The sequence below is a fragment of the Panthera leo genome, chromosome C2 (assembly GCF_018350215.1).
Source record: "Panthera leo isolate Ple1 chromosome C2, P.leo_Ple1_pat1.1, whole genome shotgun sequence".
NCBI lineage: Eukaryota > Metazoa > Chordata > Mammalia > Carnivora > Felidae > Panthera > Panthera leo.
In genome coordinates this window covers 48,478,086-48,504,228 of record NC_056687.1, presented here as the reverse complement: position 1 = coordinate 48,504,228, position 26,143 = coordinate 48,478,086, and the positions used below count along the sequence as shown (strand labels likewise).

At 37.9% G+C, this 26,143-nt stretch overlaps 1 protein-coding gene across 13 annotated transcripts in view; it reads left to right on the top strand.

Annotated features, from left to right (window-relative positions):
• The first annotated feature begins 435 nt into the window (after positions 1 to 435).
• The window catches only part of LOC122229851 (ABI family member 3 binding protein), a 257,228-nt gene continuing 231,520 nt past the window's right edge, over positions 436 to 26,143 (top strand). For all 13 annotated transcript variants that reach the window (XM_042955387.1, XM_042955388.1, XM_042955383.1 and 10 more), the window contains exon 1: positions 436 to 582. In XM_042955387.1, coding sequence (XP_042811321.1) covers positions 504 to 582 — 79 coding nt within the window. In that variant the 5' untranslated portion in view covers positions 436 to 503. The remainder of the gene's footprint in view (positions 583 to 26,143) is intronic.

The following is a 26,143-nucleotide window of genomic DNA, read 5'->3' as shown; positions in this document are numbered from 1 at the left end:
ATATTGAAACTTCAGGATGGTTCAAAGTGTACTTTTACGAGTTTACTCCCATTTAAAAGAAGAATTGGATTGTTTTACCAGATAATTAAAAACAGTTTCCTTCCTAATAAGGTTTTTCTTTTGTTCCAGTGGTTTTGGGCATGCCTTCTCTGGATTTTTAAAAGTAGTTCAAATGGTTAAGAATTGCCTAAATACTATTTCTCTCACAAATATAGACTGACCAAAATTTCAAGTTTTTATTTCACAGAGAGGAGAGACAGTTACAACCTAACAGAGAGAAATGTGATGCTATGTTTTTGCTGTTGTGCCTTCTTTTTTTTTTTTTTTGGTGTGTGTGGGAAAGGGTGTGATGTCATTTTGTCTCCACCCCCTGTGAGTAAGCCCACAGCACAGCTAAGTGAGGCCGCCCGCCTCTGTCACTGGGAGACAGTCCGCTTAAATGCAGCTTCAGGGCTGCAGGACACCCACCAGCATTACTCCCCGTGCGAGGTGGCAAATGCAACATGCTCTCCAGCTTGGGGTGTCTACTTCTCTGTGGAAGTATTGCACTAGCCCTGGGAAATGCACAGAAATTGCCAAAAGGCAAGTAGCTCTGATGTTTTGTGTTTTAAAAATAATTTTTAAGAGATACTAGTTTTTAAATGTCGATATTAAATGTGATCTACTTTGCCAGGTCGGGGGGAATACAGTTATTCTGTGGAGTCAGAGTTCATATGCGTGAAGGAGTTGCTTAAACTTTTACTTCTTTTCCCCTCTGTTATTTATTTTTCGACTGGATCTCTTGAATGCAAAAAATGAAGACCAACTTCTTATTAGGTTTAACAGACGTTCACAGTAGCTTGAATGCTATGGATTCAAACTACGGTGTTTGTATATTGAATCATATATGGATGGGTTTTCTAGTCTGTTAAAAAAGAGTTGTTTGGTGTTTTCATTCCCCTTCCCAGAGACTAAATGAGTTCTGGCTTTAGGTTTAAAAGAAGCTAATTCTGAAACTTTGAATGGTGTAAACCTCACACGTACTTGCTTGCTAATTTGGGGTTTGAGGGACTCCAGGCAGGGCACACCAAAGTAGGGTCCTGTGCTAATTTGTAGACACTTCTCTCCAGGGGAGTTTGGAAGAGGGTTTGATCTGCTGGATGGGACACTCCCCCTTTTCCTGGCTAAATTGCTCGCATTTTAGTGTTGGTATTTTGTTTATAAATGCCATCAAAAGAAAATGGAAATTTCTAAATTTAGACCCTACAAACAATCTTTTGAGCCCATCAGCACCAAAAGAAGAGCTTGCCTCTCTCCTATCTTTGAACGTAGACGTTGCATGTACTTTTTTTGTTCCTTTGCAGAGGCGCTTTCTCGGCCAACTCTAGGTCAGGGAAGGCTTTTTATGGCTGCATACTGTTGTAGTCAGCAGGACTATGAAAAACAGGCTGGAACTTACTATATGGTTATGACGGAAAATATTGGGGGTAATGTCTTGTCCAAAACCTAGGGTCAGAGAGAGAGGGTGTTAGTGTCAGAATGTCCAAAAGATCCTTCCCAGGTCCTCCCTCTGGGTAGTGTGTTCCCAAATCATCCTGTCCCAAGTGAAAACTGTTCTCTCCTTAGTGTGGTAAGTGAAACTTGAATCCAGAATGTGAAGGCTGAAGGGTTGGGCCCGTTGATATTTCATAGGGTGATGTAAAAAGCAATAAAAAAGGCTAAGTAAACCTTCTCAACTCTGAACAGATAGATAATTATGCAAAACTAAAAAAAATAAAAATAACACATACTGTTAGATCTTTTGCTTCTATCAAGAATGTTGTTTCCTTGATCATTGTAAAAACATTTAAGTACATCAATCTTGAGGCAGAAGCATTTAGAATGAATTGTTCTTCCTGCTGAAATATTTAACAAGGACACATCATTTGAGAGAAGTCTGGGGTTTTCTCAGGCTCAATACCTACAGATGGTTTTATTTTATCTCCTATTCACTGTGTAGGGATGATAGCCATAATTTTGTTACTGCAGACTTCGGCAAATTCCAAATGCTTTAATTATCATGTTGCAATCACTGGATACAAATCTCTTGACACAGTTTTCCTTTATTTGTTATAGTTAAAAAAAAAAAAAAAAAAAGAAAAAAGAAATGTTGCCCTAAAAGGCCACAAGACTTTTGTCTCTTCCTTGCACTTTAATCTGAAGAATTTTTATCCAGGTTTCCTTTGTAATTTTAAGAAATATCTGTAGTGTTGGTAATTGTTGAGAAATTGTTAAAAATACTTTTCTTACAAAATAACTGGCAAGTCTCCTTGTTTCTTTGCTTATCATAAAAGCCACTGCGGAACTTTCGGTTAGGTGAAGTCACTTTTCTCAAACTGTGTTCAGAAATAGGTGTATTGTCCTCAAAAGGGGGGTTGGGCAGGCATCTGCTCTCCACCAATAACTTAAGGAGCCTTCCCGCTTTGTCTTCTTTTGGGGAGTCACAACAGATGTGAGCATTTCACCCATTCTGAAAATTACTCGGTAAAGGAAACTGCCCAACATTTTTAACCCATCGTTTCTCAAACTCATTTGACTAAAAAAGAGTCCATTTTTCTAGTGAAATAGCTATGATATCTTGATAGGGGCTTGTCTCACACAGGACACATTTGGGGAAATGCTGAGCTAAACAAGAACAAGGTGGGGATAAAAAGGTTTTCTTTTCTTCCTTCCTACTTTAGAGCTAGTTATATGTCATTTGTGATTTAAGAAGAGGATAGAGTTTTGAAGCTAGAGAGGACATTAATGGTTAATTGAGTGGTTCCCAGACCTTTAAATTTATGGGCCAGTAAAAATACATATATATTTTTAACATCAAGGTTCCATTATAGAAGACATACTTGAGGATTTCCAAGAGGAACCAAAATCCCCAGTGTTCATAAAAGCAACCATTTTAACAGATTTATAAAATAAATGAAATTTATACAAATAAGTGTGTTGTTTTTATTTTTCTCTTTTCACCATAAACTAAGGAAAACTTCATCAAAGGTCAATATTTGGGAGCCACTGCCCTAGCTTAACTATTTACTTTACAAATGAAAACACTCAAAGGTGGGAGGGTTTGTGACTTTCCCCCATCCATAACAGGATCAGGACTGGATCCTGGACTTCTGACTTGAAAGGCATGTTCTACCCTGTTTCCTGCCTGGTAAGCAGGCTTCTCTGCTCCAAACCTTAGGAGTTACATTGTGCAGTGTGTGTGAATGCTACCCTTCACTTGAATAAATTTTTTTCCTGTAAATATCATAACCATTATCTTAATATTCATATTTTCCCAAGAACGTATCCTCTGTACACACACACACACTATATATATATACATATATATATATGTATATATATATATATCTCTTTCTATATATAAGTGATATATATATGTGTGTGTGTATATATGTATATTTACGTATATATATCTATATATATATATACATATATATATACATATATATATAGTTGGAAATTTATAGGAAAAAGAAATTATTTTTAAAATAAGATACATTTGTTCCTTGTCTTATACCTATTTGCATACTTAGTATGCATACAAGTATGTAACCACATACTTGGTTACAGAAAATAAGATATTGGAAGAGTCCTTCTTATTTTTCAAAAGCTTAAAGTTAAAGACTATTATTAATGGATCTCTTCTCTCTACAACTTAATGAGTATGTGTTTTGGCAAATCGTTTGCCTTTGCTAAGCCCGGTTTTGTCATCTGTAAAAGGGGAATAATGGTAACTATCTCATAGTGTTTTAGGATTAAATGAGACGAGATATCATGTTAAATGGTCATAGAAAAGTGGATCAATATTTTAAAAAATAGGTATACCATAATTTGTGGTCTTGTGCCCAAACTGTCAGACAAATTCTTGGAGGGCAGTAAATTTAGGTGGCATGTTTTTGGCAGAAAGGTGGGGCAAGAGAGTTAAGTGTTGCTCTACAGACAATGAGAGAAAACCTCTCCTGCACTCTAGGCTGACCATGGCCAACCCCAAATGGATGTTTGATTGTCAAGGTCAAACATTGCTGTTCTTTATGGAAAGCTGCACCTTTGCCTTAGGATCAGCTTTCCCTGGGGATTGGTAAGGCCTTACAGAGCTTCGTGGAGAGATCCCTTGAGCTTGTTTTTCAGGAAGAGAATTAAACTGTAACATACAGACCCTGAGAAGAATCACCACATTATTTGACACCTCTGAAAGCCCGTGTGCTCCAGCTACCTCTTGGAATCTTTATTCTTGGCACCACAGACCTTTTCTTCCCCTGCTGCATACCAGGCTAGGATAAAAACCACAGAGAACAATATGTTGTGAAGGGAGCCAACGAAAGCTTATAATGGGAGCTCTCTGCAGAAACTCCTGTGTATGGAAGATTGTAATCTGCCAGGAGGCAAAGCCTACTATTTCTAGAGAACTCTATCAGTCCTGAGTGAGGCACGTGTGAGGAAAATCACAGAGGAACATCCAAGATACTAGTGTAATCAGATAGCCTGAAGGCATAAGGCTCTTGGGTGTGACTCTTGGCATGTAGCAGAGGGAAGAGGCAGCTGGCTCTTTGCCTCAGGTTCTTACCTGACATAGTAGATAGAAATCACTGATTCCAAGGGCATAAAACAGGGGCAGATGGTAAAAATAACAATAACTGTCACAGTTATTAATAACTTATAGATAACATTTTTTGAGCTCATATTGCCTGTGGTAATTTAAGGCTAAATATTTTTAGTGTGGAAAATCTCAATCCTCAAAGCTCCCCTATATAGCAGGTATTTTACTATTCCTATTTTACAGAGCATAAAATTGTGCCCAGAGCATTTAAGCTATTTGCCCAAAGTCACACAGACAGCAAGTGGCAAAAGACTATATATATCCTTAATTTCCGTGTAATATCAGTTCCCTGCTTTATGTGAAGATATACTAATTTATTTAAGTAACAAATTATATTTCATGTGTATGCAGAGCACTGAGGCTAGGAACACACAGCATGGCACCTGTCTTTAAGGAGCTGACCCGGTAACGGAGGAGACCGGGATATAAAGGGATAATTACAATAGAGTGAGATTATCCTCCACTTTAGGTAAAGCACATGGAGCTTTGAGAACAGCCAGAGGACCCACCCCAGCCAGAAGGGATCAAGAATTAGGAGAGGATAAAGTACTTAAGTAGAGGCCTGGAAGACAAATACAAGTTGGTGCAAGGAAGAGGATGGCTGGGAGTTGAGGGGCCTTCGCAACAGAGGAAGCTGCATGGCCAGACCCTAGGAAACCCCCAGGTGCCAGTGCTCAGCTGGCGTTAAAGTACTCAGAGAAGAAGCCGGAACTGGGAAGTCCACATAGGATGCAACTGTGTCTTCCTTGTCTCTATTTGCCCAAGACTCATTGACTCCCCAAGATTGATTACAAAGAGGAAATAGAAGCTTGTCTTTGGAGTGGAGGACTCCTATGTTTTGCTCTGTAAACTTTTCCAGACATTCACCTGGGGTCTGGCTCTCACTTTCCATGGATACCTCCCAATCTTACTTTGACAAAATTTCATGTGTCACTCCAATGACCCAGTCCATTTCTCTAAAAGGTGATTAATATTTGCAAGGGGCTGGAGAAGATCTCTTCCATCTTAGGGCAGGGAAGTTGGGGGGATATTAATGGGGAGTGCAAAAGAAACCTACTGGGTAGGATTCTGCTTTTAATAAGTTGATGTATATTTATGTACTGGTGTCACTGTATAAGAGTATATTGGAAAAATATGGCTCCTCTGCTAAAAGGAAACAAAAAAGTTTGAAAACTATGGGAGAATTATTTTAGTATCTTTGTCAGCTCCAAAGTTTCTTGGCAGTTTTATTGATTTGTTTGTGTTTATTGAGCATCTGTTAGGTAAAAATGAGATCCAATCCTTGTTATAAAATAACCCTATATTAGGAATTGATTAAATATAATTTTTTGGTGCTAAGACTATCATGTATAAAACCTAAGGTTTAAAAATTAAGTTCTCCTGTGTTAACTATCTATTTGCTACTTTTTTTCAGTTTTATAGACTACTATATCAGACTATGAGATATGGAATGGTAAGGAATTTCAGCCTCTCTCTTTCACAGGGAAACAATTGAGAATAAGAGACTTTATCTACACTGTCTCATAGAAAAGACAGCTAAAATGTTTTTGTCGGTTAAATGTGAGTTGGCAGAAGGTTTCTTTAAGACAAAAGCGAGGTATCTAATAAAGAGAGGATCATTCAGGGGATGAGACCCACTGTTCTATCTGGGTCACTGTCTTCAGAAAGATTTTCCTTTCGCTTGTTTCTTGCTTGCCATTGTAAAGTAGGTATAAGAGAGAATGTTGTATGTAATATATGAACTTATAAAAGTGATCTAAGAATAAATGTAAAATTAAAAAATAAATAGAATAATCTAAAGTGAAAGATATTATAATAGTAAAATAAAAATGTAAAAATAAATAGTATCAGCTAAAGAAGGAACATGTTATAAATAGAATATGAATGGTTTCACTACATACATTCTGTTAAAATGACATTTAAAAATATGAAAACAATTAACCATATTACTCCATAGCAGGCATGATGTTTAATGCTGTGTTTAGCATAAATTATCTCATTTTATCCTCACACCTATGAAGATACGTTATTATTTTTCATATTTCACAGATGAGGAACTAAGCCTGAAGAGTTTGCTAGTTAACTATTTAAAATATTTTTTATGTTTATTTATTTTGAGAGAGAGACACAGTGCTGGAACTCATGAACCGTGAGATCATGACCTGAGTGAACTTTGGATGCTCAACTGACTGAGCCACCCAGGCACCCCTAGTTTTTTAGTTAACTATTGATGTATAACAAATGGCCACAAAATCATCAGCTTAAAACAACACATATTTATTATTTCAAAATTGCTGTGGGTTACAAGACTGAGTCTGTCTTATTTGGGGCCTCTCTTCACTGTCTTTCACAGGTTGCAACAGAGAGTTGGGCAGGGATAGGGTCTCATCTGAAGGCTTGACTGGGGAAAGGTCCACTTCCAAGTTTTTGTGGTTGTTGGTAGAATTCAGTTCCTTGAAGAATTCTGGCAATTGACCAGAGGTCACCTCAATTCTTTGCCACATGAACGTTTCTATTATGTCTCCTTGCTTCATCAAAGTGTCCAAACACAGATTAATTTGCAGGCAAGATAAAAATTTTAATTTTATGCAGCCTAATCATGGAAGTGAAAGCCTATGACCTTTTTCACATTCTATTGGTTAGAAACAACTCACAGGCCCTGTCACATAAGGTGATTATACAAGGGAGTTAATATCAGGAGATAGGGGTATTGGGAGTTATCTTAGAACCTACCCACTACAAAATGGTCAATGCCTACTAGAATCATACAGCTAGTAAATGATATATTGGAACTATGAATATAGCAGATATAACTCCAGAGAATATACTGGTTTGAGTATTAACACCAATCTACTTTCCATAGAATTCAGCCTTTAGTGGAAGGTCCCCATTAGGCAAACTGCCAATTTGTCTCCCTCCATGGTTAGGGTCAATTCTAGGAAATTCCTGAGAATTGAGATAAACATGTTAAGAGTGCAAAGACTTAAGGTACATATTTAGGGCACAATTTTATGTGTGCAAGAATCCAGTCAATGCCTAGATTCCTTTGCTGATTTCCTCTGTGGCACATCAAATGTGGTCAATCCCATGTAGAGGGATATGGAAAGTAAACTCTCCCCAAATAGAAACCCTGATTTTCATTTTAAGACTTAGATGTCACCATCTCTTACCCAAAAAGAGAAAACATAAGACAGAGCAAAAATTTTCTTTAACAAAATGTACAAATATTAAGAAAGTAACCCCTATTGAGTTGATGACACAGTTCCCATAAAATGTGCTTGTGAAACATCAGTGAATGGAGGAGTTGTTATAAAGTTGAGTTAAGTTTGTGTTTGGAGGAAGAAAGTGTATTTGTGCTGGTGCATGTGATGGAGACAACTGGATGAACAAAAGGAGCTTTTTCCGATCCTTTTTGCTGTTAATAAAACAATTCTTCCATATGTTCTAGGAATCAAAACACAAAATTTAGGTTGTACATAGGATATATTCTTAACATGGTATCCAGAAACTCATAGAATGTTTAATACTAGAATACCCTGTGTAGCTTTTTTCTCTATCCCACAGTCTCTTCTTGTGTTGGGATTGTCCTAAAGGCCTAAGAGGTCCATGGTAAGAAGGGCAAACCTCCTGGTCTCAGTATACTTTGCTGAAGTCCTGTGGACAGGAAGGCTGAATCAGGGCTTACTCTGCTTGCTGCTCATGTTAGTTTGGATCTCTACCAAGAACCTTTCACAGTGAGAATTTTAGAGTGTGTCATAAGTTTCCCTGATCTAAAAAAATCCTGACTTGTATTCCTAGTGATTTTGATAGAAATTTAGGAGCCTTAAAGCTAGCCTGAGGTTTTTAGGCTCTTTTGGTATAGCAAGCTATGAAGTCAGCTAATGTTCCTCCCTGAGGAATCCTGAAAAGGAAGTAGAAGATGTGATACCTTCATAGAAGGCTCATTATTGTTCTCTAGTCACAGACTGTACTACTAAAGTCTATGCATTAGAAAACCAGATCAAGTCAACCTACTCCAAGCACCTGCTAGTCAGGTTAGAAGTTAATTTTGCATAAAGTTGAGGTCCAGTTCAAGCTTCACGGATGATATAACAACTTAATGTTTTCTTTTAAAGTAAGTTTAGCTCTGAGTACAAATACTATTACATCTATTCTGATAGCTGTAACCCTCACTGCCCATTAGAGTAACTAGAGAATTTTCAGAAGTATCAGTACTATTCTGCTTCCCTACTCAGTTATAATTTGGTGTGGGGTGGGAGAGTTTTAAAAATTTCTCAGGTGGTTCCAGTATGATCAGAGTTGAGAACTACTGATTTACAGTTTTGAAAATTTGTATGTGCAAGTGCTTGATAAATCTTTCTAGATGTATGCAGAGTAAAATTTAAAAGTTGGAAACAAACTATTTTGCTATTTAAGTTTTAAAATCAATTCAAAGATGATTTTTTTTCTGCTTTGTTCTAGAATTTTAAAGCCTTATTTGGAAAATTTTTGAGGCTCCCTTATCAGCCTACATAGAATAAGGAAATGTTTAAAATTGAGATTAACGGGGCGCCTGGGTGGCGCAGTCGGTTAAGCGTCCGACTTCAGCCAGGTCACGATCTCGCGGTCCGTGAGTTCGAGCCCCGCGTCAGGCTCTGGGCTGATGGCTCGGAGCCTGGAGCCTGTTTCAGATTCTGTGTCTCCCTCTCTCTCTGCCCCTCCCCCGTTCATGCTATGTCTCTCTCTGTCCCAAAAATAAATAAAAAACGTTGAAAAAAAAAATTTAAAATTGAGATTAACATTTGCTTTTGGTGTTAGAACATAAGTGCTAATCCTACTTTCACAAAATATCAGAAGGTAGATCTGAGAAACTACGGCTGATTGTGTTTTTCAGGACTGAACTTAAATTTATTTATTCTGTCATTTAATCATCATTAAAAAAAGCAATAGTAGGATTACAAAGATGAGTAGGACATTTCCTGCCTTCAAGGAATTTGAGAAAGTTGTATTTAAAACTATTTGGCCACAGAAATGTAATTTTCTTTTAGATGAAACTGTTGGTGTCTTAATTCTTTATCCTTAGTTAACATACAAAATTTTTAGGAGTTAAGCTATTCCATTGTGTTGCCATGCACTAGCTTTAAGTGATACACATAAAGAAGAAAAAAATAAATTAATGTAATATATTAAGAAAAACAAAGTACCCTATAATCCCAGCTAATGCAGAATATAGGAGTTAAGCAAATGTTCAATGAATTTCCCTATTCAGAAGGTCCAAGTTATATAAATCACCTTTGGACATGGTTCCTTTAATTGTGCACATTTACCACATACATTCCAGCTCACCGTCCTTCTGTTTTATGTTAAGGATAATTTGTGAGCCCATAGGATGGCTTATAATCTGAAACATCTTTAAAATGTATTTCACTGAATTTCCAATAAAAGGAAAGGTCTCTCCTCTTTGAGTGGAGAATAAACCCTTGGTAACAAAGCTTGGGGTACTTTGCTTCTGACAAGATGCCCAAATGGAGTTTCAGATTTCCTTTTTCCTTAAATGCCATTCGTTGATTTTTTCCATTCTGTTAACTGATAAGAAAACATTCTGGTTCTCCAAGGGCCCTGCTGAGAGTCCACTGTGCGCACGTGTGTGTGGGCGTGCAAGACCTAACAGGCCTTCCTTTTCTGAGTGCAGCAGAAGGAGGAGTTTGGGGCAGCTGCCAAAGTCATGCTGGCAGAGAACTCTGGAATTCAGCCCTGTTACAGATATGCCAGCAGGGGATACATGACAGAGGCTGCTTCTCCTTTCACTTTCCCAGATGGAGTTAAAGCCTCTCCAGCTAGTACGTGTAGGACAAGGGATCAGATGATTGGAAGAAGAACCCCTCCTTCCCTCTGCTGGCTCAGCCTCTTCAAACACCCCAATGATGCTATTGTCACAGAATAATTACCTAATTACTCATATTTTTCCCAGAATTGGAGGGAAAATGGCACTGGCCATGTTCTTCCTTTGAGGTTTAGTCTGTAGTTTCATCGTGCATTGAAACGGTCAATATTGGAAAATAGCAATGGGGGCCAGTGGGCAAAGTGCAGGAGTGAATGTGAGTCTGAGCAAGTGACCTGACCTCACTGAAATCAGATCTGCTTCCCTGAAAAAAGGGAATCATAAAAATAACAGTTCTCTTTTTAGCTTCCACTAATAAATAATAGTAGGGTGACTTTAACGGATTTTTTTGTTAGTAACTTTCTTAAACTAAATAAGAGGGTATGTAAAGACCAGATGCATTTTTGAAAATTCTCTACCTGCCATGGCAGCTAGAGGTCTAGAAGATCTCCTAGATGCTCTAGTCTCCTGGACCCTTCCTGAAAATATGCTGAGCTACAAGAGTGCTCCATTGCTGGAAATCAGTTTCCTGAGCCTGGGCTTGTAGTGGGTTGGCCTCACAGTGACACAGAGACTGAGTAGAAGAACCACAGCACTGTGGATTTTTTAAGAATAAATCTTGCCATCAGCATCCTGCTCCTGTTCCTTTGTCCAGTTCTCTGCAGGAGGTTGGAAGGTCGTACTCAGAGCAGATTTAAGTTATTGTGAAAGATTTGGGAGCACAAGTTGTGGTCCTTGGTCAATTGTATCTCTACATACCCTTGGGATTCAGTTCTATGTGACTTGAACTCCCCCTGGATGTCTGCTACTGACTGTCTAGCCAACTCTCAGGTACTGTGTTGCTCTGATCAGCCACCTGCTGAGACTTTTTTTCTTGCCCTCTCTTTTTGTTCCTGATATTCCTTTTGTTCCTGATATTCCTCCTTCTCTCCCCTCTTTTCCTCCTACTTCCCTCCTTTTCTCTTTCTCCCTTCTGTCAACACCAGAGGAGTCCTCAGAACATTCTACTGGCTTCCACCCTCAGTCTCTTCTGCAGGCCACTTTGGCCCCTCCTTTTCACCTCACAACTGACTCCTTATCTGTTCAGTTACATCAGGAATCACCCCTTTGGAAAAAAATGCACACTTCATAATTTTTTCAAGTCTGCAGTGGGTATTTCTATGTCATGCTAAATGTTCCACTTGACTGAAAATATCATGGTTTCCCACTTAGTTATCTTGGCATCAGCAAGTTTGCAAGAAGCACAAATTTACATTCATCTGATAAGCTCTGTGCATATCAGATTGAACAAAATATAACTGTATATTAACACCACAGTTCATTGTTAAATGGTTTTGAACATGGCATAAGTTATTACATCCCTTGAATTATGGCAACAACATAAGCCTGATAAAAGCCAGATAGCACAGTGGTATTTTGTAAGGTCACTTTTCTATTTATCCTGAATTTTTGTTCCATTGTAGTTGCTGGAGTTTGATATTTTGAAGAACTTGCACAGAACTTTGCTGTTTTTCAGGGGTTCATTGAGTTGGATCTTAAGTTCAAATGCCATGTTTCTCTCCATTTCATTGGTAACCAATGTTTCCATGAAACTGAGTTCCTGGGTTAAGTGTCCCCTATGAAATGTGATCCTTGAATTGGCCACTGGATCACAGTAGCAGGCATTTAATACCATTAATACAATTTCAATGTGCCAGTCTCCCTCTTTGATCTCTGTTTCTCTGGCTCCCCCTTTGCTTTGCTATACTCAACAGATGACTTTCAAATTTTTCTCTCACTCTTTACAGCCTCCTCTTTTTCGCTTTCATGTCGTTTTCAAGTTTTTACCCTTGTGCTTGGAAGACATCCACCATCTCTGCCATGGAAACTTTATATGTTCTACTGGATTTTAGACTTTTTCAACAATGACCTACAGTGATAATGACTAGTGAAAAAAATATGTATGTAAAATTAGGTTTCCAGATTCAAGGGTGTGTGCTTACACACGCGTGCCATGCTGCATTATTGTGCTGGTTCTCCTTGAGCTACAAATTGAAAACCAATAAATATGAAATAGATGAAAGACCTAGAAATGGGTTAAACTTGGCATGATGCACCACTGATTTTTGATTGATCAACATACTGGTATTACTCTGGTGTAGCGTTTTGCTCTTATGTGGAACAATCTAGTTAAAAAGTCTTTACAGTCTTTCACTGGAACAAGTGATTATTTTTATTACCTTGTTTTGGAAATAGTAACTCAAAGTTTAAATGTTGATATTACAACTCAATCACCAGAAAGACTAATTAAAAATATTCTTGAATCACTTAAAGAGGTAACAATCCTTCATAGTCCTGGTTAGTCAAAATTCCTTCTCCATATACTCTTGGCAAGAAATCTCACTTTCACAATATTTCATCAACATGTCAATGCTTTTTCAAATACTTTCAGGTGCCTTTCTCAGCTCTTTACAAAGAACGCAATTTAGTTTTATAATCCCCTAAATTTGTCAGCTGAATTGCATTATATAACACTTGTTCTTAATCGGCCATTCATTCCAAGCATCTGTTTTCACTTATGTCAGAAAATTAAGACAACAAGTATTGACTGTACTGTTTTCCAAAGTCGTCATAACCCATGCTCACATGTCATCTGAAAGGTTCTTGTGGTGTCCCAGAAACGTCCATTTCAAACACTCCTTTTCATAGCCAGAGGTTCTTAGGCCACAAAGGGACCACAGACATTAACACTAAACAAACTTCCTGAAAATTATATTATTAAATAATTTAAAAGACATTAAAGATAAGCATTAGCACAGTCAAGATCTTTTTAGGGATATTTCTTTCTAGGCTCTTTCTTATTTTGTGGGAGTGTTTGTTTCTTCCTTTTTCTTTTTTTTTAAGGGGAGGAACATGTACCTCCATTAATCTGTATTAAAACTAGTCTCTCTCCCACCTATCCTTCCTCCTTTGAGGACTTGCATCCTACATCCATCCACAGGCCCTGGTTGTAGAAGATGGAAATAGAAAAAGAAACCTGTGAACTTTGTTTTATTGAGACATAGCTGTTTAGCAAACCTGGAGATAATAAATCTCAGATTATATTGAGGAGCAAGGAATCCCTAAGTGCAGTGGTGTTCAAGGTCGAGTGAGCATCAGAATCATCTAGAGGGTCTATTAAAACTCAAAGTGCTGGATGTCATCCCCTGAGCTCCTGACTCCGTGGATCAGAAACTCAGAGACCAAGTGGCCCAGAGAATCTTCATTTCTCACAAGTTTCCAGGTGCTGCTGGTGCTGCTGGCCCTGGGACCACATTTTTGCAAACCACTGACTTAGTGAATCTGTTAGTGTGCATGGACTACCTTCCCCAATGCCACCCTTCATGCCCCCTACCCCTTACTAAACTCATACCAGATTCTGATTTAGTAGGTCTGCTTTTAGCAACTATCACTGCTGATTCTGCTGAGATTAACTGTGTAGAGAGAAAGAATACTCATCTTTTTATATAAACAGCACCAAGCTCTGAGACACTAATTTGAAGAAATTGGTTAAGAGGAACTTAGCTAGCTTACTACAGTTCTATAAACTTGAAGAACCTGTGGTTTTCATTGTTCAGTATATGATACATGTCTGCAAAAAATTATAGTTTGGGATAGTAAGGGCTCTAGTTCTTGTGATGAACTTCTGTCTGCTTTTATACCTAGAAACCACTTTTTCCCATACCTGGCTGGAGTTCTGAGCAGCATTCACCATTAATGTAACCTTGTTTGGTAGTGAGTAATGTTTAAAACCAGGGCTGGACAGTTTTTGGTGACATTATGACATATTAGTGAGAGTCATTCTCTTGTGTATATGTACATTAAAGTTAATGCTTAATATTAGCCTGAAGCATCTGTTAAGTGTAACCCAAACTTAAGAAATCCCACCATAAAGTATGAACAGTTTACCAGGTCAATCAAGAATAATACAGTTGTGAAACTAAAGATGAATTTGATACTTCACATAAAAGTGCTTTGTTGTTTTGACTCACATAGATGGTTAGCCAGCCCTTATTATTGAACATTAGCTGTGGCATTTATATTTGGCAGCTAGCTGAAAACACTGTGTGTGTAGCTTTCAGGTTTGAGTTTCTTTTCTTAGCTCTGGGAGTCCATAAAACTCTTGAAGTTGTATGTAAAGTAGTGTACTTATGGGTATATACATTTTGGAGGGTATTGATCCTTGGACATTGAGATCCTCAAAGAAGTCTAAAAGCCAGTGAAAGTTAAGAACTATATGTCTAGACAGATGCCTTTTACTGAGTTAGAATTAGGATGTATCAAATGAGTGGCTGGAAGGATTACTACTATGTGCATAGAATATAAAGAAAGGGCTCTGAGATGGTCCGTGAAAAATCTCAAACTTCACAACTAAGATAGGAACACAGTTTATTTTATGCAATTGGTTTTGTTGTGGTGCCAAAAAATTAAATATGGACGTATAGTATTCAAATAACCCTCAATGATCCTCACCACTTCACCTCACCATGAATCCCCACCTCCTGGTATGCATGTCTTTGTAGAGTCCCCTCACATACTGAATCATGGCTGGCCTGTGTTCCATCAGCACAGAGAAAAAGTGAAGTAAAGATGTGTGACTTCTGAGGCTAGGTAATAAAAGACATTGCAGTTCACACCTTGTTCTTTCTTGGGGATCACTCAGTCTGGAGAAGTCTTGTGGAGAGGTCCACGCGGTAAGGAACTGAGACTTCCTCCTCATAGCCAGCACTAATTTGCTAGCCATATGAATGTACCATCTTGGAATGCATCCTCCAGCCCCAGTCAAACCTTCAGATGATTAAAACTCTGGTCAATATCTTGACTGCATCTCATGAGAGATTCTGAATTATAACTACCTAGCCAACCTGTTTCCAAGTTCCTTCTTGATCCATAGCAACTGTGTGGATAATAAATGCTTATTGCCTAAGCCTCTAGGCTTTGGATTAATTTATTATACAACAATAGATAATTAATTTAGGGAGTGACTTTTTATTGTAATTTAAAGGATGATTTAAGTGGAATAAAAATAGAATGAAAAATACAGATAATTTTATTTATTGGCACATAACTTTGGGAAATGTAGTTTTGCCTACAGGCAAAAGATAACTGGAAATAAATTCTGGAGGATAATTTTGGATCCATTACAAAACAACTGAGCATAAATGCTGACCAAAGAATGATTGGAAACAATATGTGAACGAATATCCTTCTAAAGTAATCATAGAAAATGTTTGTTAGTTTAGAGCAGTTTAAAGACCTGGTCTTTTGAGGCCTTAATAGATGGCCTTGGCTTTCATTCCAGAGGCCATTTCAGGACTGGCCCAAGGCCAAGGGTGAGTCTGTATTGGTCCTGCTATCATTTAGGAGAGTCAACCTGTGCCCAAGACAGCTTAAAGAGAAGCAAATTAAGATCCACCCTGTAGCTGACCTACATCCCCGAATTCCCCTGAGGAACAAATGGGCTTCCTGGGACAAACTTGGATAGGGCCAAGGTCTTATCTCCTTGGCCTTTGGCCTTAGCTTTGACCTCATGCTAAAGTTTATGTCATAGCATTCTTCGTGTAATTATAACTCCAGGGTAAGCATTTGTGAAATTTCTTATCTCTTATAGAAAAAACATTTATCAGCACCCAGTGCTATAATAGGAGGAATAAAGATATAAAGAAGAATAATGGTTACTGTTCCTGTGGAGTTTATACCCTAGCAAAAGAAATAGATGAACTAAACACGATACTACAATGTAACAAATGCTCAAGCTATATCTGACTTATAGTATGCTTCATTAATGACTGTGTCTAGTGCTTAAGCTGAACTCATTTACTTCCTTCAAAAATACCATTGTTTATAAAATGATTACAAAGAAGAATCACAGACACTTATCATCAGTTGCTAAGACCTTATTAACAAAGCATGTAACAAAACATAAAACTGGGTAAGCAGTTTCTATGCAGTTGGCCTGTTCCTTGGCTAGTCAATATCTGTGTCTCTTGGATGATACAGGTCACAAGGGATAAGGAGTCTTCCTGCTTAGCCCCTCTTCCCAAACCAAATTCCAGTCTAGATCCCAAGGTTTTTTTCACCAATATGTATCATCATTCAAAGAATTACAAGGCTCCCTGTGGCCTCTTGTTTTCATGCAGGTTCAAGGCTCCATGGACTTGACCTTCCCAGAGTGTCTTATCCTAGTTGCCAAGGAAGAGCTGTTTTAGCAGCTCATTTCCTACCACTCCTTCATCCATTGTCAATGAAGGAAACTATTAAGCAAAACATTCAGGCTTTTAAAGTGGACTCTACTCATGAGGGATGCTATGGCAAAGAAAAAAGTCAGGGAAGGCCAAAACATTGAGACAAATCTGAAACCATCATCCAAACAGGCAACATGCCACTAGAAGAGTCACAACTGTGACTAGAGATCAGCTGTTTTAGAATCCTTTTCCCACTCTGTCCTGGGAAGTGAAGGACTCCTTCATCCTCACTGGCTCTTCTCCTCCAAGGCAGCAGTGGTACTCACTCCTAAGTGACTTTTCTCCTTGGACGCATTCATTAAAAGTGGGAGTATATTGCTTTTAGGTTCCATTTTGTTATCTTGTTTCAGTGTTTTATTGCAATATAACAAAACAGGGAAGCAACTTTCAGTGATTAAATATTTTTATCTACACTCAAATGTAAAAGTTTTGACTTTCTTAGCATCTTTCTCTTTTTTCTAAAATAACATGATTATAACTATATTCTTTAAGAAATTTCCTGCACTGTTATTAATATACCTAATTATTAAATAATCTTCAGATCAACATATTAAAAGTAACTAAGTTCTTATCAAACAGGAGAAATAGTTTACATAGACTGCAAACAACTCACCTGTTGTATCTTAGAGAGAGAATCTCAAACACCATCATGGGCAGGTCTGATTTTTCAGGGTACCTTTCTCTTGGAATACCTTTTGTTCCATCCTGCACCCTAAATCTAAATGTGACTCATTTTAATGTTACTTTAGCTAATTAGAAAATATTCATCTGTAGTTATAGCTTAATGTAGAGGATAGATGGGGCATCTGGGTGGTTCAGTCAGTTGGGCATCCAACTCTTGATTTTGGCTCAGATCATGATCTCACGGTGGTGGGATTGAGCCCTGTGTTGGACTCTGCACTGAACATGGAGCTTGCTTAGGATTCTTTCTCCCTTTCCCTCTTCCCCTCTCCGCTGCTTGCATGCTCTCTCTCTGTAATAAGAAAAAAATCTAGGGGAGCCTGAGTGGCTCAGTCGGTTGAGTGTCCAACTTCAGTTCAGGTCATGATCTCACGGTTTTCAAGTTTGAGCCCCATGACCAGCTCTGTGCTGGCAGCTTTGAGCCTGGACCTTGCTTCAGATTCTGTGTCTCCCTCTCTTTCTGCCCCTCCCCCACTCATACTCTGTCTCTCTCTCTCTCTCAAAAAAAAAAAAATAAAACGTTAAAAAAATTTTTTTTAAAAATCTGGAGTGTAGGCAACTTTCATCTTTCCTTCAAAATTTAAACACTATGAAAGATGTCTCTATTTTCTCTTTGTCTACCCTTTTTTCATCCAACCTGATAAACGTTTTTATTTTGTCAATTTCAGTCAAGATATATAGCATTTTCATCACCCCAGAAAATTCCATCATGCTCCTTTGTAGTCAATTTCTTCCCCCTACTCCTAGCCTCTTATAAAACACTGATCTGATTTCTGTCTATAGTTTTGCCCTTTTCAGAATGTCCTATAAGAGAAGCATATATTATGTAGGCTTTTTGTCTGGATTTTTTCACCTAGCATAGTGCTTTTGTGATACATCCATGTTGTTGCAGGTATTAGTAGTTCCTTTTATTGGTTGAGTAGGATTCCACTATATGGCTGCATCACTATTTTTTTTAAGTTTATTTATGTATTTTGAGAGAGAGAGAGAGAGAGCGTTCAAGGGGGAGAGGAGCAGAGACAGGGAGTGACAGAATCCTAAGCAGGCTCCATGCTGTCAGCACAGAGCCCAATGTGGGGCTCGAACTCATGCACTGTGAGATCATGACCTGAGCCAAGATCAAGAGTCAGAGGCTTAGTCAACTGAGCCACCTAGGTGCTCCTGTACCACTGTTTGTTTACTCACCAACTGATGGACTTCTGGGTTGTTTTTAGTTTGGGGCAATTATGAATAAAACTGCTATAAAAACTTGCTTACAGGTCTTTGTGTGAACATATACTTTTATTTCTCTTGGTTAAATATGTAAGGGTAGAATTTCTTTGTCATATATTCCATATATGTTTAGCTTTATTAGAAATGCCAAACCATTTTCAAAGTAGCTATAGCACTTTTTATAGCAAACCATGATGATTTCAGTTGTTTCATATCCTTCCCATAACTTGGTGTTGCCATTTTTTTTTTTGTTTTTTTCTTCTTAAATTTTAGCTGCTCTAATAGGAATGAGTCAGATAAGTTTTGAATTATACCTCTACCCCTTAGAGATTTGTTCACACTTGTTAGGCATCTTTCTTTAAACAGATAGGAGATCAATTTTCTTAGAAACCACCATCTTTTCTAAAAGATAATAGGTAAATAAATTTGCTGAACCCACAGATTTCTTATTAGATAAGGTAAGATATGGGAATTGGCTACATTTGCCTGGCCAAGAGGGAACATTCAGTGAAGTTTGATCTTATCTCCTTCCCTCCCCATATCTTCTATTCATAAATCATCATAACTCAAACATTAAAATTACACCACCTAGGTTGAACTGTCATGTAGTTTTTCCCACTTTCTGCTTTAAGACTCAATTTCAGCTCTTTTTCAAATTTAAAAGACACACTTCGAAAGAGAGTGCTCTGGAAAGGAGAATGCTGAGTAAACCTGGGCATCCTATGCAATGTGGAAAAGAAAGCCTTCTGTTTATCCACAACCAAGGTGTGATTGGAGAAAGAGGATATTAGGCAGAAAAATAATCCACTGGACATGGAAACAAAACACCTCAATTATAGTCTTTACCCTGCTCTAACTGGATGGGTGACATTAAAGGAAATAACTTAGTCTCCCTGGATCTTATTTTTCTCACCATAAGCCATGGACCACAATACAGTGATTCTCATTGCTCAGAGTAGTCATGTTCTATAAAGTTGCTGCAAACACTTTGTTAGCAAACATTGAACTATTACTTATAGGGGAAATACAGGGTTAGGTTTCTGTTGAGTCTCTGATCACATTTTTGTTAACCAATCAATATATAACCTTCTTTTTCATATGTTTCTACTTAAAAACAACTTATTTAATATATGTTGTTGATTCATTAACATTGAACTCAAGTCAGCAGCACCACCGATCATGCCTGAACAGAACTTCTCTATTTTACTCTGTGAGGCACAACACAGCCTTCTTACACATACGACCCCGCCACATTGCTTCACTACACTTAGAGGCCATTTTAAACAGTGAAACCACCAGCAAAAAGCACAAAAAAGGCACTAAACAGACCGCGCAAAGGATGTTTCTTTACAGTCTGAGAGCTGAAATAAGGAGGCAGAGTGTTGCCCTGTTCAAACTCAGCTGGAAATATGCACATCAGGTAGCTCAAATTTTTTTGACTCTCTATGCATGTCCACGAAAGACCACAAAAATGCTGCAAGTATTGATTTTGGGGTTACAAATAAATTTTGGTGAGTAGGGAAAAATCACAGAGTCTGCTAATAAAGATTGATTGACTCTATTCTCTGATTCTTTTCCATAGGGCGGATCACGTATATTGTTTAAGTGAAAGGACGTGGCAGTGCTGTTCATTATGGTTGAGCATGAGTGTTTTCTCCAGCCAGGGCCTAAGAAATCTAGCATTTATTAGGAAAGAAAGAAAATCTTAATACTTAAGTATCTCACTGGGCCTCAAGCACCATAAACATGTTATGAAACCATAGAGCCTAATGGAACTTAAAAATATGCATTAACATATGAAGATAACATCATGTTGAAGAGCCTTGACTGGCAAAAATAATTACTCCATTGTTTGATTTCTTTAAGGTGGGTGAAGACTTGTTGGAACCTGATTGCTTTTGTGCACATTTACAGCTGCCTTGTAGGATCCTTTTTAAACTAAGTGGTCATCAATCATTTGTCTTCTTGGTCCAGAGGGTAGTTTTCACAACTCAAAGGTGCTTTATAAATACTTGCAGTGACCAGTTTTTTTGTTTGTTTGTGGATTCCTTTCGGGACAGATAGATTTTTTTTCACATAAAAATTTGATTTTACTTACTTTAATTTTTATGGTGTAAGTTTCATTTTCTAAAATATAATACAGATGTTTTAATGGCAATGCTAGCTTTGTTATATCAAGGAAACTCTAAAAACACGGATGCATTAAGCTATTGAGGTGAAATTGCCAGATTGCAGAAATGTTTTTGTGGAAATCTGGTGCTTGAGGGGATGAATTCCATTCCCAGTTGCCCTCCTTTCTACCCCTTTTTTGGAAGGCACGCCCTTCTCAGCCCACATTTCTACGATTCCTTTGCTGACAAAGTGCTGGTTGATTTGACTGGCAAGAACCCTCACACCTCTTTTCTGTTTTAATTTCCACTTAAAAAAATTTATTTTTAAAGACCTTGTTCTTGATCCATTCTTTAAAAAAAACTTGTGGTTTTGTTGGGACAAAGAAAAACACCTTGATAAGCAGATGAATGAAATTCAATTTCCATCAACATCTGTTAAACTTCTACCATTTATCAAGCTCTGTACTTGTCAGTTATTTCCATTTTTGTTGTGTGATACAATCCAGTGTAAGGCAGTTTTGATACTGGGGGGAAAATTCAGAACGTGTGGTAAGCATCAACATGCCTTTGGGGCCCACCCACATTCTTGGTGTTCTCTCTGGAGGTCAATACGTAAAGACTTCTACTACCCCACTCCAGACTTTCCTTCTCTTTGCAATGCTTTCAGCTCCAGACTTTCCCATCTGTCAAAATTTCTCTAGTCACTGCCCCATTCCTGCTAGCCTACTTTTTGAAAATAATCTTATATTCTCATAAATAATCAGGTATTGATGGTCGGCAGCAGCTAAATGTCTTATTTCTGTGAAATATTTGCCTTTTATCTAAAGATGCTTCTGTGAATAAAGCTTCAATGCTTCTCTAATAAAGCTTCTTTAATGAGAAGATTTCCACCAACTTGGATTTCAAGGGAAGAATTTTTTAAAGCTTAGGAGCCCTCCTTATGTCTCTCAAATCATGTCAGATAAGTGGCAACCTATTCTGTTTACATGTTCAACGAGTCCTGGAAAAGGCATCAAGTAATAATGTTCACTGTAGAAAGTCCTGACTGCAATACAGTGTTTGTAGGGAACTTTGCAGGCATATTGGGAGAAAGCTATATATTTAACGCACAAAATTGTATCAGCAACCACCAAAATTTCTTGAAGCACTTATAGTTATTAAGAAAGAAGCTTTAAGCTCTCCTTGCTTGATGATCTCCTTGGAGTAATTCACTTTTAATTAGATTCAAAAGAAAACTCTTGGCATGGAGCAGTGACATGAACACCCATGATGGGCCATCTCTCAGTTATTTTGTTTGGGTACCAAGATGGAGAATTACTTACTTACTAACAGGAGGGGCTTCACAGCTCTCCAAGTCTCCCTTGCCTACTTGTATTGTCACCTCCCCCACTCGCTATGGAGGGGGAGAACAGTGCTGCAAGTACAGAAGAAAGCTTTCAGCACAAATAGCTGAAAGACACTGCTCCAGGAGGGTGAGATAACAAACCAGGAGCCCAGGAGCCCTCAGCCCTGAGGAGAAGGAAATAAGAAGGGCCATGTAACAGTACCTGGATGGCACAGATGAGAGAGGTCTAGTCATGTGAAAGTCTGGGGACTCTCTCTAGAGTAGGGGAGAAAAAGTAAATTTAATAAAAGTTGCTGGACTCCAACTTCTTAGGTTCTTTTAAACATTTGAGATAGGCATCGTAAGACCTGAAATCACAATCTGGGTCCACGTATCTCTAAATGTAATACTACTCTGCAAGTGGATACCTGAGTTGGGCTTCATGAACTTGGTCATATTTTTTAGTGGATTCACTTTGGAAGGAAGTATGACTACTTCCCTAGATATCCAACTAGACATTCCACTTTGGACACCAGCAAAAACCAACACACGTCAAAGCCAAATTGATGTTTCTGATTTTGCCACTGAGCATTGTTATGGAATAAGAAGCCTAATTTCTGCTTCAAATCAGTAAGAATTCATTCAAGAAATATTTATTAATTGCCTTTGATAGCCTAAGCACTATTGGAAAATAGGTATGGCTAACAGTGCCCTTTGCCTTTTTTATAACAGAGATCTAAACAGCTACAGAGGCTGTTGGCCATCCAGGCGTGTGGTTGTAAGGGAATTCAGGCTGCAGCAAGACTTTAGAGAAATGGACATGATTTGGCTAGATCTGTACTTGTCAGAATACCCCCATGGGAGGGCTCTATTGAAAGAAATGCAGTAACTCCTTATGTAATATGAAGTTTGTAAACAAAGACCATTTAATAATAATTTGAAGATTATTTGTGTTAGTTTTCTGTTTGAGACTAACTTTACATAAGCAGGGAGAAAAGTACTTAAAAAAAGATGCATTTTTAAAAAAATATTTCCTTTGCTGACATTATTGGGGATTTCCTTTGACTTTTGGCAAGTGGTTTACAAAAAATGAGTTAACACCCTAATATGTGGACACTTCCTACTCCACCCTGACTCTATTCCAGCAAAATCCATTCTTCTTTTTCAAAAAAGCATGTTTTTTTTTTCATTCTTGATGACATAGATTTGCTTTTTTGTCTGTTTTGAGCTATGCCTTGAGATTTGAAGATCCTAGAGTTTCTCTGCCTTTCTTTTCAAATGTACATTCTTGGGACAAGCTGATATTTTGAGTACAGTCTTTATTCCATATTGTGATTGCTGGAGAATTTTTTAAAGTTTATAATAAAATCCAGAGTCAAGGACCTGCTGCTGGCCATATTTATTTGGTGTACCTGTCTCTTTGGTACTTGGATCTTGCTCTCTCTGCATGGGGCAGCATGCGGAGTATGATATGGGGCTGATGGGTAGTCAGGAGGGTTTCAATTCTGGTAGTGCCACTGGTTAGCTCTAGAGCCCTACATTAGTTACCTAACCTTGGCCTCAGTTATCTCAGCTTTAAAATGAAGAGTATGTTCTTCAACATTAAAAGTCATTTCTATCTCTAAGATTCAGGGTGGTGCATTCTACAAGTAAGAGAACTTTGGGAATTGCCTTTGTGGCTCATTGTGGCTGCATGTGTGGGCAGCTTGGCTTTCACTCTGGTCTATGACTTTCTTGCTTCATGATTTGCATCACTGAGGCTATGTCTGTCTCTCCCCACCCTTTGTATCAAGCACTGGATCTGCATAACATGAGGCACGAGTGACTCTGCTGGTGAACTGAGAATAAATAGATTACTCCTCCTCTGTGTTTTAAAAAGCTCAGCAAATCTCAAAGGGAATTATGCATGAAGCCCATGGCTGCAGGAGAAACTCACAAAGGATAATCTATATTTCTTTTAAAGCAGCAAATTTAAGATCCTGAAATAGCCCATTCAGGATTTGTTTTTTAAATAGGAATCTGTGATTCAAAGCTGCACATTATACAAATAGAATAATAGACTGGAAGTATCTTCTATCATATCAAGAATCTAGGTCAAGTATGGCCAGATTGCCCTGTTAGAACTCGCTGAGCCCACCCATGGCAGTCTTTGCTCATATCCTCCACTACAACTGAACCCTCATTCAAGACTAGCCCTGACCATCTGATACCTAGCTTCTTTCAAATCTCATTCATTTTAGTAGATTTCAAAAGGTTATATGACTACTAGCCTCGATAACTACAGGTGTTTTTCATGTGTGTAAATGTATATTTTTTATGAATACTAGGCTAAACTGAAAACTATTGGCTAACTGCAGATTAAAATTTTACCTTATTAAATGTTCACTGAGACATTTTTATTCCTAGGATGATATAAATAAAATTTAAATGTCAAGCTAGTTGTAACCATTCCACCTTATTGAACTGCTTTTGCAATGATTGAAATCGGAAAATTGCATAGAGACATAGGTGCATCACCATATAATTGGAATGGATTATTTTTATTGCATATCCACAGGATAAATTGTCCTTTGTCATATTGGTGCTCCTAGAGGTTAAGAAACCCAACATATCCGAGGCAGAATTAACTTTAAGTAATATTTAACAAAATTCCAACACAATAACTTAATCTCTCCCTTGAAATTGATGGGAATCAAATGGGATTTGCCTCTATTAGTCATAGAATTCAGAACCCAAAACCCCAGAGGATATACAGTTCAAGCCCTTCCTTTCACAGATGAGAAAATCGGGGTTTTCTCATGGAACATGGAACATGGTTCCTAGGTTTAACCATGATAATACTATTAGTCAAGAACAAAACTAGGTCTTCTAAAGTAACTTTTCCATACCTGAGTAATCTTTAGTATTATGAAAAAAAAATCCTTACAAATTCTAGAACTTTAAAATTCATGGCACATGCAACAACATTTGAGTTCCTTAGTGCAAAACCTTGTGCTCATGATGGTGGGGAGAGGGGGATACAAAGACTTAGCATATGGTTTTACAGGGAGGCAATCATGAATACAAAGCCATCAAGCCTGACATCTAAAATAATATTTTATGTCTTGAAAGAAAAACAGCATTCTCAGACCAATCTTTTCTATATGTGATGGGTTAAGGGAGGTATATTTGAGTCTTTCCATTCATAAAGTCCTATAGCTTAATCTGTATTGTAGTTTCATGCATTTAACTAAGTAAGAAACTGTATTAACAATTACCAACTTTTTATTTCTAATCCAACCTTGTGATAAAGAAGAATCTGCCTAAAATTCTGTTGTTATTTAATTATTTCACTTTAGAACAGGGATCAAACTTTTCAGGGAAAGACCAGACAATAAACACTTTAGACTTTGTGAGCCATATATTATCTCTCATACTAAACTCTGCTGTTTTTATAAAAACAGGTGGCAGACTGGATTTGGTCCATGGGCTACAGTTTGCCCTTTAGAGCATGAAATTAAGAGACAATGTTGCCTTATTTGCTTCACTTCACCAGAAAGAAGTTGGCAAAACTACGCCGTTGGATAAACATCTTGCCCAGTTTTCTAGATGATGAAGTTAGAGAGACTGGGCTTATTGATAACAGATCTCTTGCTTGTACTCATAGCCTACACATGAAGTCATGGTTCTCCATTTGTGATAACAGCTGTGCATGATGGAAAAAATTAGTGTTGTGAGTCCAATGTGATCACTTAAGGTTGGAGAACAGAAGCATTCTCAGGCTTATAAAGTTGATCCTGCTTTTTTGATGTAGCTCTTTTAGGATTAAATTAGAAGGAAAACTAAGCTAGTCACAAAACTGGACTTGGTACATGGACTTTTTTTGGCTGATCACTGGCCTTGGGTGAAGTCCTCCCTTCATGACATAACAGATGCACACATTTATGCATTTCAGACTTCTACAATAATGGTAGCATTTACCATTTGTAAAGATAATTTAGAATGAAAAATTGAGCACACTGAGGAGAGGAGGACAGGGACTTTGTTTTATTCCCACCTCTGGTGTTTTGGCAGAGTCACGTCACTGATCTTATCCTC